The sequence below is a fragment of the Rattus rattus genome, chromosome 1 (genome assembly GCF_011064425.1).
Source record: "Rattus rattus isolate New Zealand chromosome 1, Rrattus_CSIRO_v1, whole genome shotgun sequence".
Classification (NCBI taxonomy): Eukaryota; Metazoa; Chordata; class Mammalia; order Rodentia; family Muridae; genus Rattus; species Rattus rattus.
The window spans coordinates 232,505,588-232,520,508 of record NC_046154.1 but is presented as its reverse complement, the minus strand read 5'-3'; the positions used below and the strand labels follow the sequence as shown (position 1 = coordinate 232,520,508).

At 36.0% G+C, this 14,921-nt stretch overlaps 1 protein-coding gene across 1 annotated transcript; it reads left to right on the top strand.

Annotated features, from left to right (window-relative positions):
* Positions 1 to 8,878: 8,878 nt before the first annotated feature.
* On the top strand, positions 8,879 to 9,823 carry LOC116890102 (olfactory receptor 6C6). Its single transcript, XM_032890849.1, has one exon. It carries the CDS (start codon positions 8,879 to 8,881, stop codon positions 9,821 to 9,823), a length of 945 nt encoding a protein of 314 aa, XP_032746740.1.
* Positions 9,824 to 14,921: the final 5,098 nt, after the last annotated feature.

Sequence of the window (14,921 nt, the reverse complement as noted above, 5' to 3'; positions counted from 1 at the left end):
CCCTGAAAATAAGTGAGCATGAGACAACAACTAGCCCAGCACTAGGTGGCTCAGACAGAGGACTAGCCTGAGTTGACCACCAGGCAGGACCCACAGTTCCCAGTACCAGGAACAAGGTGAAGTATAGAAGAATCCCATCTGAGACTGAGAGCTCCCTATGAGAGTGAGCCCAAGACAGAAGACACTTGCATGGCAGGCCAGGAGAGGAGCAAGACTAAGATGACCACTGGACTGGCACCATGGGGCCTGGGCAGAAAGCTATCCTAAGACAGACAACCAATTGACCACTTTGAAGGCCGGGGTAAGAGTGGGGTGAAGACCATGCACAAGATGACCCCTGCTGGGTGCCACAATGCATAATGCTCAAGCAATGCTCAGTAATTCTGAGACCACTCCTGAGATGACCCCAGAAACTCAGAGACCCTGAGTACCACTAAGAGGATGAAGAAAGTGATAATGAAGAAGTGATAAAGAAATGGAAAAGAAAGAGAAACAAAAGGGGTATGGGCACTGTAAAGACAGACAGAACTGGAGACTCAAGGGTCGTGGAGCAGCCTGATGTGAGTAGACAGTTATACCACCTGGGACTATGGTAGGGTACTGTCTTGTGCTGCTATGATCGGCCACATCTGGACCCATGGCTCTACAGCAGCAGGGGTCCGTTATTACCAAATGTCAGGTGGATTTACAGGGTCTGTGCTGCCACATAGGGATATGTCAATGCCTGGGGGCATAACTGGTCACGATTTTCACCTAGGTATCAAGGGAGAGCTGGTCCTGCCCTTAGCAAGCTGCAATACTCAGGAGAGCCCCTGAAAGCCTATTTCAAGAGTTGCAGGTGAGCCAGCCTCTGAGGATATCAGTGTGAGAGTGCTGGTCCTACCACACATCTGAGCAGTGGGGTGGACAAGGGAGAAACACCTTCCTGCCTCTTTTGCTCATTGCCGCCTACAACAGGAAGGAGAGCTGGCACAGGAGTCATCAGAGCAGAAGAGTTGACCCTGTACCTCACCTGCTGCAGCACATGGGAGAGCGGGCTCTGCACCTCACCTGGGAAGCACAGTAGATCTTGCCTTTTGTGGGGGTGTTGTGGGTGAGTCAACATGTGTGTGAGTATGGAAAAGATGGTCCTTCCCCTAGTCTTATTTGTGCCGTCAATGGGTGAAAGATTCCCATCCCCCTTGCATTTGCACTTGCCACCATTGGTGGGAAGATCTGTCCCTGCCCCTTACCTGCTCAAGAACTCTGGAGAGCAGGCCCTTAACTCACCTGGGCAGCACAATAGAACTGACCCTGATGGCTTGGTAGTAGGCGAAAACTGCACTAAGTGTGTGGATGTGGGAGAGCTGGTCCTTCTTCTTGTCTGTTGGGTATTGGCACTCCTCTGCCTCATCCTTCACCGTTTATAGCAGACAGTGAAGTTGGCCTCAGGGTCATGAGAGTGGGAGAACTAGTTATGTCCCTCACCTTCTCCAATGCTTGGGAGAGAGAGCCCTGCCCCTTGCTTGCGAGGCATGATAGCACAGTTCCCGATGGCAAGGTAGTGAGTGAGCTGCCCTGAGGGTATGAGAGTGGGAGAGACCAGCTCAGATACCTCTCAGGCCCAGATCCAGGACTTTGAGTTGATCCAACCAAATATCTATTCCATGGTGAACTTCTGAAGTGCATGAAGAAGCTAATCCTACAGATCCAAAACTGCACGATCTCCATGACACAAAGTACCAACAGGGTGTCTGAGAGAAGTCTCAGTGAAGTTCAAGTATTGATAGAATAGCACAAGTCAGAGACCTCATGCCAGACTAACAAGTGACTGTAATTAACATTTGCAAGAAAAAATGTATAGACAAAAGGCTGTTCCATGGGACATAGTGTGGCACACTACAGCTTCCACAAAGAGAGTTTGTTTTCTTTGGTTTAAAGGAACATGGCAGAGTTAGATGGCAGATGAAAGAGGAGGGGAAGATGAGTGGGATTGGGGTGCATGATGTTATGTTCAAAAGGAACTTATAAAAAGGTTTTAAAAAGTGACAAGAATATCTGAGCATAGAAACTCAGAAGCAGTATTTCTTTAGAGTCATGGTTTGAATATCGAAAGTCCCTCAAAGGCAATCTCTTTTCCAAAAGAGATATTGAATATATTTTATTATTTATTTTCCTTATTCATCCATTGCTTTTGTCTTTTCAATATTAAGTATTATTTCTGGACATTAATAAGAAAACTTTAATTTTTTTCTCTTACTAAACAATAGGTTTCATCATGAAAGTTTTGTGTGTGTGCACATGTGTGTGTACATATGTGTGTGTATATGTGTGTTCACATGTATGTGTGTGTGCATGTGTGTGTATGTGTGTGTTTGTTTATTATTCCTGATTCTCATTCATACCCCTCCAGTTCTTATTTCATTCCATTATCTTCTAGTCCCATTCTGCCTATCCATTTTCCAAGAGAGTCTTCCTTCACCTTGCATGCCGCATGTTCCATGGTCCTTCCATTTCTGTTCTAGCTTACTTTTCTTTTAAAATATGAACAACCTGTGGGAAAGTAGATATGTGGGTATCCTTTAAGTCAAGAAGTCCTCTCAGTTTCAGTTACAGCAAGGGAATTGCAGACTATCCATGACTGGTAAATCATTCTTCTATAAATCAATCCAGACTTGAAAAACACTTTATTTTAACCACAATAGTCCACCAGCTATAGAAACAGATAATTTTTATGTAACTTATGATGTGTATAGTCCTACCCTGAAAATTTTGTGTGTATGATGTTTTGTGTGAGCTGGCTCAGCAGTTTAGAGTACTGACTGCTCTTCCAGAGGTGTTCAATTCAAATCCCAGTAACCACATGGTGGCACACAACCATTTGTAGTGAGATATGATGCCCTCTTCTGATGTGTCTAAAGACAGCTACAGTGTACTTATATATAATAAATAAATAAATCTTTTAAAAATTATATTCACATGTGCAAAACCATAGATATATAAAAAAACTTGCCATCTTCCAACAAAAGATGGGTCACAATTCAAATGTCTATAACTAAAATCTGGGTACATGTTTATAGTATGTTTAATATAATCCTATATGCAATTGTGTGTGTGTGTGTGTGTGTGTGTGTGTGTGTGTATTTATGTATTATAATTGTGACTTTGTAGAACAATTGAGGGAGGATAGAGTCCCTACTCTACCCTAGTTTGGAATCTTTTATTATTTCAATTTGGTATATGGGTTTGTCGGCTTATAGGTCTGCAAAAAATGTTATTTGGATTTTGAAGGGGATTGTACAGATCAGTAGACTGCTTTTGGCAATATAACTGATCCCAAAACACCAGTTCTACTAATCCATGTTCATTGGAAGTTTCCCCATCCATTTCAACTTATTTTGTTAGTATTTGACCTCATTTACATGATGTGTACCCTTGCCTTCTTCTTTCACTCTATTTTTTTTTACCAATCCTTAACAGCCAATTCTCTTGCAACTATAAACACAGTTACAATGATAAACCTTTGCTTCTCCCCCATAAAAGGACTTCAAAAAGGCCTGAAGGGTCTGTTCTCTAAAATCCCAAGTTAGAGTGAGACAGCAATCTGGCCAGTCCCAGATGAATCTCTAAAATAAACATTGTTTTTATTTTATTTTTTCAATGCCTTTAAGGATGTATAATATTGTTTGTATGTATGGTTTCAGGACTGACCACCTGGAATTGGCAGTGGATTTAGATGGCAATTGAGGTGGAGAGGTTCTAGGAGGAATTAAAGGAAGGTAAACGATAATAAAAAATATATAAACAAATATATTTTCAGTAGAATAGATTTTGAATTGATTTTAATTATTTCCTATACAAATACTATATTTACATAATTTTCAGCTTTTAAACTGTCTAAGGGAAATTATTTTTTCAACTACATTTTGTAAGAGAGATTTTAGATAAGCATTTGGGTCAAATCCAGGATGTTTTTATCCATTGTCACCGTTCTGATTTGAAACTGATCTATGATATACATAAAGGATGTATAACTATGCTATATATTCTTTATAGTTCTTTCTAGCATCAGACCAAAAAACTGCTTGTTTCAGACAGAGGAAGAAGAAGAAAAAGAAAAAAGATAGATAAAAGTATTAAATATAGCTTCAATCTAAGACTGAGGAGGACATTCGAGCTTCCTGCAATATTCAGCCACTGATGTCTCAGTTCCATGCAGCTCCTGGAATTTAGTGTGGGTGATTCGGTATTTGGAAAATGATATGGGATGTTCCCCAGAAACAGTACCTACAAATCAACTTGGATTCTTACTCTTTCTCTTATCCTGTACTTCTCAAGCACTATGTTTCAAATGTGCAGGTATATTGTAGGTGCAATAGAAACACCCAACAGTTATAAAGTAATTTAATGTATTTTAGTTGCTTTTTTCATTCTTAAGAATTCTTTGAGGATTACTTGCAACATATTTTGATTATATTCACCCCTCCCATGACTTCCATTTCTGCTTACACACAAGCACACACACACACACACACACATACACTTACATACATACATACACACACATATACACACATACTTACACATTTACATACTTACACACTTACATACATACATACACACACATATACACATAAACACATACATGCACACATATACATACATACACAAATACACATGAGCATGTGAGCACATGCACATGCATCTTTTTGTCTTCTTTTTTATTTTTGTAGTGAACATGTGCTTAGTTGTATAGCCTGCAATCTAAGGTAACTAATACACCAGGATCCATATCTTCATATTTTTCCTTATAGTCAGCCAATGCCTCTGGCTCTTACAATCTTCCCTCCCTGTCTTCCACAATAATCTCTAAGCCTTGGAAAGTTAGTATGTCATTCATATTTTCTGTTCAAAAATAAGAATGGCAGTCTTCTATTATCTGCATCTTGACCAATTGTGGTTGTCTGTGTTGACCACTGTCTCTTGCAAATGAAGTTTCTTTGATGAGAATTTATCTATGCTTATTATGATCTCACTAGGAGTAAATTTGCTACTATAATGATTTAGCAGAATTATAATACTCATTTCTTTCTTGAAATTCTAACGATAGATTCTTGACAAGTAAATCAGTACTGGGTATGGTGGAACATGATTTAAATCCAATTAGAAAGTGTTTGGTTATTTCCATGACATTATGAGACTGTTGCATAAATGAACATGTCTTGCCAAGGTTCTAATTGTTATAGCTTACAGGGTTCACAGCTTGGTAGGACTAGAAATTAAATTGTCCCCCAGTAGTGTGAAAAGAACAGTACCAACAGCTATCCAATGTGTATGAAACCTACAGGTGAAAATAAACTTTACTTCTTTATATTTTATGACTCAAATGTGTTTAGGACAATATGGATTACAGCTGTGTAAGGCACTATTGTTGCAGAGTAGGACACCTGTGCAAGGCATGGATGATGCACACTAGGACAGCTGTGTGAGGCACAGAGGATGAGCAGTAGAACAGCTCTAAAATGCATGGATGAATGATGCACTCTAGGACAGATGTAGAAAGCACATATGATGCATAGTAGGATATCTGTGTAAGGCATTGATGATATATACAAGGGAATTTAAGGAGATGCAATGATAGCTTATGTCTGTAAATGTTAAGACACTATTTAAAGAATGAGCAAAAATATTTTGTAAGGATAGAAAAATACTCCAGGAAGCCACATCCTAGTTAAATGAACATTCCAGTGCTTTAAGTAAATTGTTCCCTATAAGTGATTGGCAAAAAGTTCCCTTGAGAATTCCTGACATGATAAAAACTAATATCATTATTTTTTGTTTCATGTTAAAACTAATTGAAAGATCTATTGCTCAAGACAAAGCACAGTTTGTTTTCAGAAAGTAGATAATTCAAGCTGTGCTGGCCCTGAAACATTTCCACCCTGTTAAACATCTTTATTAATGATGTAAGGAACTATGAAAACTGTTAGGAAGAGTGATAGTGCACATTTCTACTCAGCTATTGAACCTGTATGCTACATTATAGAAGTGCCAAGCAAGGTATACTAGCAATAGCAATAGTAGCATGGATTATTATGGGTACAACCAACCTTTTATTGAGTTTAGTAAACATTCAATGAGATGGGCAGAGGCATTCTTTGAAACTAGTTTTGTGAGTTCAGACAAACTCTTGTGGCAGATGAAGTCATAGGCACGAGGGGAAAGTAACTACTATTGGTTTGTTTAATGCATATAATACATCTGTTAAACTTTTCTCTGAATATTCATTTTTGCCCATAGATTATTACTTCTGTTAACATTGACATTAAAAATAAAAGTGGATATACACAACGAAAGTTAATATATACTTGGTTTATACCACAACAAAAATCAATTTTAAGTGAATCATATAAATTAATACCTGATATTTTTAATCTTGGATAAAAAGTTGGAGGTCAACATGACATTTGTCTATTTACTTAAATTTTTTTCTTTTACTTTTTCTGTGTATGGGTATTTTCCTGGCATGTATGTCTCAATACTACATATATAGTGCTTGTAGAGACCAGAAGTTGGTGTTATGCTTATTGGGATTGGAATTAAATCTCATATGTATAATCATATGGGTGTTAAATTCAAATACAGTTCTTCTGGAAGAACAAACAGTACTCTTAACCCAATGACGTTGTTCTTAATGATGATTTGAAAAACATGATACAGGAACAAAAATAAGATTATTCCAAAGTAAAAATGAAACAAAACAAAACAAACAAACAAATAAAAAACTCCAAAAGTATTAAATAATCTACAGAAGCATAGAATGTGTTTATAAACCATAAAACCCAGCAGGGAACTAATTGTGAAAATATATAGCAACTGCAGTGAACTGTGATGGATGCTTCTGATAAGCATTTTTCTGATTTTTCTAAGTCATTTATGACACTCCTCTGGGATGCTTTTTTCTAAAGCTTTGATACACACCATGGTACCTTTTGTTGTACGTAATGAGTAATTTGTAGCAGTGATCCCCAGAGAAGAGTCTGCCACCTTAAGTCCCATAAGATCCCCCTGGAAGTAGGAAGCAATGGAACTAGAACATTTATAAGTGCAAAGCTGGCTATGAGTAATCTCTTTGATCTAAGATTTGTGTATCTTTCAGTAATGAATTCATATTCTTCTTATTAACCCTGATTCTTACATCATCTTTAAGAACAGCACCTAATTGTAGAACTGGAAAGACAGCAATCTCAACACGAAGAACTACATTTTACAAAATTCAGCCCATTGGATGACAATTGCTAAAATTAACGCCATAATCTCAAGATTCCACAGTAAATGTGAATTAGAAGGAATGTTGAAATTCTTTATTGAAGTATACCATGCACTGTGGTTTTTTCCTTACAAAAAAGGGTTAGTAATGAATTTTTCTACAAAGTAGGAAAATACAAAAATGATCACCCATACAGTTGAAATTATATTTAACAAAGCAGCATGGTTAACTGACAAAAAATGTGAGTCCATTTTGACTTTAAGTTATTTTTATAATGTGAAAATTTAGAATGTGAAATGTCCAGGCAAATTTTACATTAATTTTATAATATGGAACTAAGCCAAATGCACAGTAAATCCAATTAAGGGAATTTTGTTTGGAAAATGGAATTTTTACTTTACTTTATGTTTACTTTACTTTTTACTTTATATTCTAAATGGTAGATAATTTAAGATTGTGTTTTAACCGATTAATTTTTATATTTATACTATTACACCTACATTTGGTTCTCTTTCACTATTTTATCAAGTGGAATAAAATGCTATAATAAAGAATTCATGTGATTTGGTAATACCATAATTCTAAATCTATTAAGCCTAAATCACTCAGAAATGACTAATATCTAGGCATCTTTTCAAATATGAGCATTATGGATAACAGGAAAATAGTAATGATGTTCACTTGATGAAAGCTTGTAAGTACTTAGCAATGAAAGCCTGAACATCTTAAGAAATCAATCTTAAAATTATTCACTAATACTGATATTTATAAAATTCTATTATATTCCTACAGCACTGGTTTTTTTTCTGAATAGGTGTATAAAATAGCATATGGAAAAATATTGATAAGATAAATTGAAAGGGGAAAAAATAGGTGTGTTAGTAAACTCATTTAAAGGGAACAGAGCACCAACTGGTTATTCGATACTAAACTGTCTGCCCTGAAGTCATACACAATAACACTATACAGCCTGAGAAGGTTGTACTTATGTATTTAGGAATACATGCAAATTCATGTATTAAAAAGAAAAAAAGCTATGAATCAGGAAGAAAGCTAGAAAACTGTGTATATGGGAAAGGTGGGAGACAGAAAAAGGAAGAAATAACTATAATTAAACTATAATTTCAAAAAAAGTTTTAATCCACAAATAAGCAAGAACCAGGGGCACAGTTGTCTAGGCTACATCAGAGTCTCAAGAAGGAGGTTCAGAAGCCCCTACCCTTCAGAAGAGGCTATATGGAATTGAATGTGCTAACTTGCATTTGCAAATTAATGAAAAATGACATTATTCTGTTTTTCTGGGGGGTACACAGGGATGGAAGTGTGGATTATGAGAAGAATGTTAAGAAAAGACAGACTAGGGCAAGTTTATAATTAACCTATGGCATATAGTTATGTCACCTGAAATTTCGGGCTAGAAAACATTTGAAAACTGATTTGACAACAATTCCCCTAAAGGATCAATAACATAAAATCAGTTTCCAAATGTTTTCGAGCCCAAAATTTCAGGGGACTAGAGGAGGGCAGCATTTGGGATATAAATAAATAACAAAACAAAACAACACTAATGAACATAAAATGTTTTGTTTTTAGTTTCCTATGTTTGTTTGCTAAGGCTCACAAATGAGGATGAAAAATCAGTCAATGGAACTTGACTTCATTCTTTTGGGATTGACAGATGACCCACAATTGCAAATTGTGGTTTTTCTGTTTCTCTTTCTTAATTACATGATGAGTCTGGTGGGGAACTTAATCATTGTGCTCCTCACCCTGCTGGACCCTCGCCTCAAAACTCCAATGTATTTCTTTCTTCGTAATTTCTCCTTGTTGGAAATCATGTTCACAACAGTGTGTATTCCCAGATTCTTGACAACCATTGTGACTGGAGACAAAACTATTTCCTATAATAATTGTGCATCTCAGTTGTTTTTCATTCTTTTGCTGGGAGTCACAGAATTTTATCTCCTGGCTGCCATGTCCTATGACCGATATGTTGCCATCTGCAGACCATTACACTACCCTATCATCATGAACAGCAGAGTGTGTCATCAACTCGTCTTTAGCTCATGGGTGACTGGGTTCTTGATCATCTTTCCCCCATTGGCAATGGGTCTGAAGCTGGATTTCTGTGATTCTAGAAAAATTGATCATTTTATGTGTGAAACTTCTCCTATTTTGCAGATCTCCTGCACAGACACTCGTGTCCTAGAAATGATGTCCTTTGTCTTAGCAGTGGTGACACTTGTAGTTACACTGGTACTAGTGAGTCTATCTTACTCTTTGATCATTAAGACTATTATAAATTTCCCTTCTGCACAGCAAAGAACCAAAGCATTCTCTACCTGCACTTCCCACATGATTGTTGTCTCCATAACGTATGGTAGTTGCATTTTCATGTATATTAAACCATCTGCAAGAGAGAGAGTGACTGTGTCTAAAGGTGTAGCTTTGCTGTATACTTCAATTGCCCCTCTCCTGAACCCCTTCATTTATACACTAAGAAACCAGCAGGTGAAAGAAGTCTTCTGGGATATATTACAAAAGACTTTGAGCTTTTCAAAACACAAAGTTTAAAACAGATGGGTAATGTTTGTGGAATTTCAAGGAAAAAGATTTTCAAGAGAACAAAATCATGCTGAGGTTAAAAAATACATATATGTCAACAGTTAATATAAAAACATGTAAATGTGTAAGAGAACAAGAATGGGTATATGAGACAGCTTGGAAGTAATAGGAGGAAAGAAATGCAGTTGTAAACTTCAACCATACGTTAAAAATGAAACTCTTGTTCATATGTTTGATTTCCTATGTCAGCAGTTATTTCATATACAGGATGTTTTTCTGAAGAACCCTGTAACTCCATTCAACCTTACAGTCTACTTTCTCAGGAAAGGTTGCACTCTACCATAACTAACTTCCTTCAATTCCTTTCCATGTGTATATGTTATTTTTTATTACATACTCATCTCCAGAAATCATTACATTGAATAAAATAAACATTGTATAGTAGCAATTTTTTGTGTGATTTGTCATTTGATTGAACATCAATGCAATATATATATATATATATATATATATATATATATATATTCTACTCATTTGGAGAAATGCATTACTTTCATCTCAGTAGCCATAAATGTCTGTAAAGCACACATAAACTTAAAGAAAACATCCTGTATATGAATGTTTCTTAAGGGATATATTTCTATAGGTCAATTTTTCTTATCTAGGTGGGTGGTTTATATCATTATCAGTTTGTTGTGAGTTTATAGTGTGGATGTATTTTGAATTGAAAATTTAACATATAAATCCGATTCCTAAATTATAGCTTATTGAGTCTTGACTGTAATGGGTTGTTGGGAGTTTACAAAATAACCATTAGGAGGTGGATTCTGAGAAAGTAAACAGAGCAGCGAGAGTTACCAGAGGATAGCCTCTGCTAGGACCCGGGAGTGGATGCTGGGAATGTGAGAAGATTACATAGTAAAAGAGATGTGAGACAAGCGATCACTGTGTGAAACTGACATGGCAACAACTCATTTTGGGAACTAAATGAATAGAGAGATTGCTGACAGGCTCAGAGAGTAGCTATCGGCAATGTGAGATGGGATAGAGCTTAGTGAGTGAGATGCTTTCATGACTGAGATGAAAATATCCTGCAGATGTCATGCGGTCCTACGATTGCAACACTAATGCAGGAAAAAAGATTCTAATTTTAATAATTATTTTAACAGAGGGGCAGATGGGTGATATTTGTGGAATTTCAAGAAAAATTATTTCAAGATGTCAGGAACCATCATCATAGAAAAATCTAATAACTAACAGGTAATCTTCCTGAGATTGTCTGCCTCAGGTTAATAAAAGAGGAATCCATAACAGATTTGCTCCTATTGACAAAGCCCAGGATAAAATTATTTTAGGAAAGATTCCTGCTATTAATATGCTTTTCCTAATACTGTATAACAACCACTGTATATTAGCCCAGTGTTTTGAGTAGATCTCTGCATATCTATGAGATCTATTGTCTTGTAGTGATCCCATATATAAAATAATTGGCTTCTCAATTTTTTATGATGGTCCTAAAAGAATTCCTAAAATTATATTAGAATTAATTAAGCTTTTTTATAGTGGAATTGTCATTAGGTCCCTTCTTGTAGTCAAAACTGCAAGCAGTCTTCCATGTGTCACTAGTTAATTGCTTCTGAGAGTAAACAGACTTACAATACACAGAGCAGATTCCAAGAGATTGTAAAACTATTAACCAAAGGTCATAAAAAGGAAACTAACAACTTACAATAGGTACTGAGAGAGAAGATAAAATATTGAGTGGTTTTATCTATACAAAACTTCACTAATAACTTAGTTATGGTTTTTAACTCTTAATAAACCTGTGGAGGTGATAAATGTTTAGCTAGATAATTACTACTAATGGATATACATGTAAACCTACTCTGTTGTAAACTTCTATTTCAATTTATGATTTGAATTTGTGATGAACTTTTTAACATGTAATAATGTATTCTGACAGATGTATAAGGGCTGAGGACAAAGAAGGAGTGAGCAAATGTCCCTTGCCCCACTTCAGATCTGTCTGTTTTTGAATCTTCGTCTTGCAGAGCTTCATAGGTAACTTTTTACAACTTAGAAATAAATGCTTAATTCACTTTTCAAGTGTTTCTTTTTTTCCTGCAAATTCAACTAGGAGATTGAAAGTTAAATCTGTGCAGTTTCTGCTGAGATAGAACAAAGGCTACATAATCCCTGCCTGTTGTTAGGCTACAGGTGCTAATCACTCAAACTGGTGGCTTTTAACATTGAGAATGAGAAAGACTGTTTTTAGGACTTTTTAGAAGTTAACATTATCATTCAGTATGGTTAGAGAGCTAGAGTATTTGGAGAACATTTGTCTTTAATACCACACCAGAGTTCTACTCTGTTTCTCCTTTCAACCTGCTCCAGATCAGGAGGCTCACGGCATCAAGAGAACATAATCATGCTAAAAAAAAAACCATACAAATATATCAACGATTAATGTATAAGAAAAAAAAGAATTTGAAAGAGATCAAGGAGAGGTATAAGAGAATGCCTGGAAGGAAGAAAAGGAGAGAACTGCAAATATAATTTCAAAATATAAAAAATTAATAAAAATACATTAGATGAAAGAAGATAAAGGTACATGCTTGTACAAATTCTACAATTTAACTAAATAACTCTGTATATTTTGCATTGCAAAGTGAGCATAAGAAATAGTTCAGAAAGCTTTTAAGTACTTATCTCGAGATGTGTCAGGATGATTTAGTAGTAAAAACACTTTCCATGCTAGGGTGAGTACTTGAGTTTGATTCTAAGAAGCCACAGTGAGTACTTTCCCCAGGAGTTTTCCTCTGACTTCTATACATGGGTGTGCATGCACTTTCCATCCCTGTACCACACATTCCACCCCTCCTCACCTTAGCAGACACTCGGTAGATATTAAACATACATTTCTGCCCTAGATTCTCTGTATATTACATAGAACAAACATAGCCACAGAGTTGTTCAGTGACTCTATTGGAACTATGTAGCACTTAGTAAAGATAATACCTGAATATCTAAAGTCACATAGATTCTTGTGTCACAGCTCATTTAATGTGTTAATGAAAGGGAAATCAACAAGACAAGAGAGGCTGATAGATCAAAATATGACAGGATCTGTTATTCAGAAGAGTATGGAACTGAACCTATCATGTCAATAATCTCCACACAAACTTGTAAAAGAATTTGCTGAAAATTTTAAAATATTTTTGATTTGCTTTTAATTGGTGAATTATATTGTACGTTTTGAGTACAAACGTGATATTAAATACATGCACATATTGTCAAATAATCAAACCATGTATCTATTACCTCATGCATTTTTCATTTCTTTGTGAAATTCCAAGTTCTCATATGTAATTTTTCTTAGTTGAAATGTCTGAAACATAACCAATATATATTTTATGTGCACCTTGTGCTTTGAAGAATATTCTGTATCTAGATTTTTTTCCTACTGGAGAAGCCATTGTAAGTGTGTGCAAGATGGACACATCACTATTAACTCTTTAATCTAGAGAGATTACTCTTGTACATAATATTGTAGGTACTCTCCACTGAATAATGAAATATGCTATATCTTGTACCTATCATCCCATTTGATTTTTAATTCTTTAAGACACCTACTTAGCCAATAGGTGAATGAAATATGGTGTTTCCCCCTCCTCTCTATCTCCTGTCTACCTTCAAGATTGAGTCCATTTTGGTCAGAATCAAGGTTTTCTGAGGGCCAGGTTACTGTAATAACTACTCCAAGAAGGGAAAGCCTTTATTTCACTGATAGATATCTGTATATTTCCTCTTATAAGGCAGAGCAAGAAAAAAATAGATTTTATTTTGTTGAAGGATTTTTAACTAAATACTATTTAGCATATTGATTTGGATTATTTATTTATAAACTGATCTTATAGTATAAGCAGAACTATCTGCCTTGTCTCGCAATTTCCAGTAATTGGAATTTCACATTTCACTCTCTTTATAGTGTGAGATAAATGGCTAGACTGTGTCTAAGGCTTTAGAAATGAGCTGAGAAGATCACTGGGGGACTTGTATCATTATAACATTTTTTGTTTTTACTAAGTTTATTTGTTATTTTACCTTTAATCTTTCTAGAGGACAAAAGGAACTCATACAAAGGTTTTCAGGTTTAGTTTTTTTTTTCTGTAAATAGACATACATTTTATTTCTCAGTTTGTATGTCTCACTGAAATCTCATAAGCTTACAAGGGAATTATTACTCTATTACTGTTATGGTTCAAAATTTACAGACTGGTGAACAAAAACATCCACTATATATTTTTTATTCTTGCACAATAATGTAAAATGGTTACAATGTGGTAACTTCAAAAGTTCCAAATAACATCATCTAGTAATCCAAACACTCTGTCATTTTCATACAATTTTGTGGAAATAAAGAAACATCTTTTTATTTCTATTTTACCGATTCACTTTATATCCCACTCATTGCCGCCTCCCTATCCCAAATAAATACATAATCCTACCTTATCTCCCCCCTTCTCATTTGAACAAATGGGCTTCCCCTGGTTATCCCCACACTCTCGTGCTTTAAGTGATAGGCTAGGAGCTTCCTCTTCCACTGAGGCCAGACAAGGCAGTCCAGCTAGAATATATCCCATGTACCAGCAATAGGTTTATGGATAGCCCCTGTTTCAGTTTCTGGGACCCACATGAAGGACAAGCAGCACATAGGATATACATGAAGACAGAAGTCTAAGTCCAGACCATACATGTTCTTTGTTGGGACCATACATGTTCTTTGTTGGTGGTTCATACTCTCAAGACCCCCAAGGGTCTAACTAGGTTAGTTGACTCTGTTGGTCTTCCTGTGGACTTCCTTTACCATTTGGAGCCTATGATGTTTTCTCCTATTCTTCTGTAAGAGTTCCCAAGCTCAATACATTATTTGGCTGTGAGTTTCTGTATCTGTCTGAGTCAGCTGCTGAGTGGAGCCTCTCAGAGAACAACATGCCCTGTCTACAAGCATTAACATATTATTAATAGTGTTTGGAATTGGTACATGTCCATGTGATGAATCTCACATTGGGCCAGTGTTGATTGGCCATACAATCAGTGTCTGCAC

Bases quoted from the DNA above. Each gene is read 5' to 3' on its own strand.
- LOC116890102 (XM_032890849.1), top strand. From the start codon at position 8,879: ATGAAAAATCAGTCAATGGAACTTGACTTCATTCTTTTGGGATTGACA.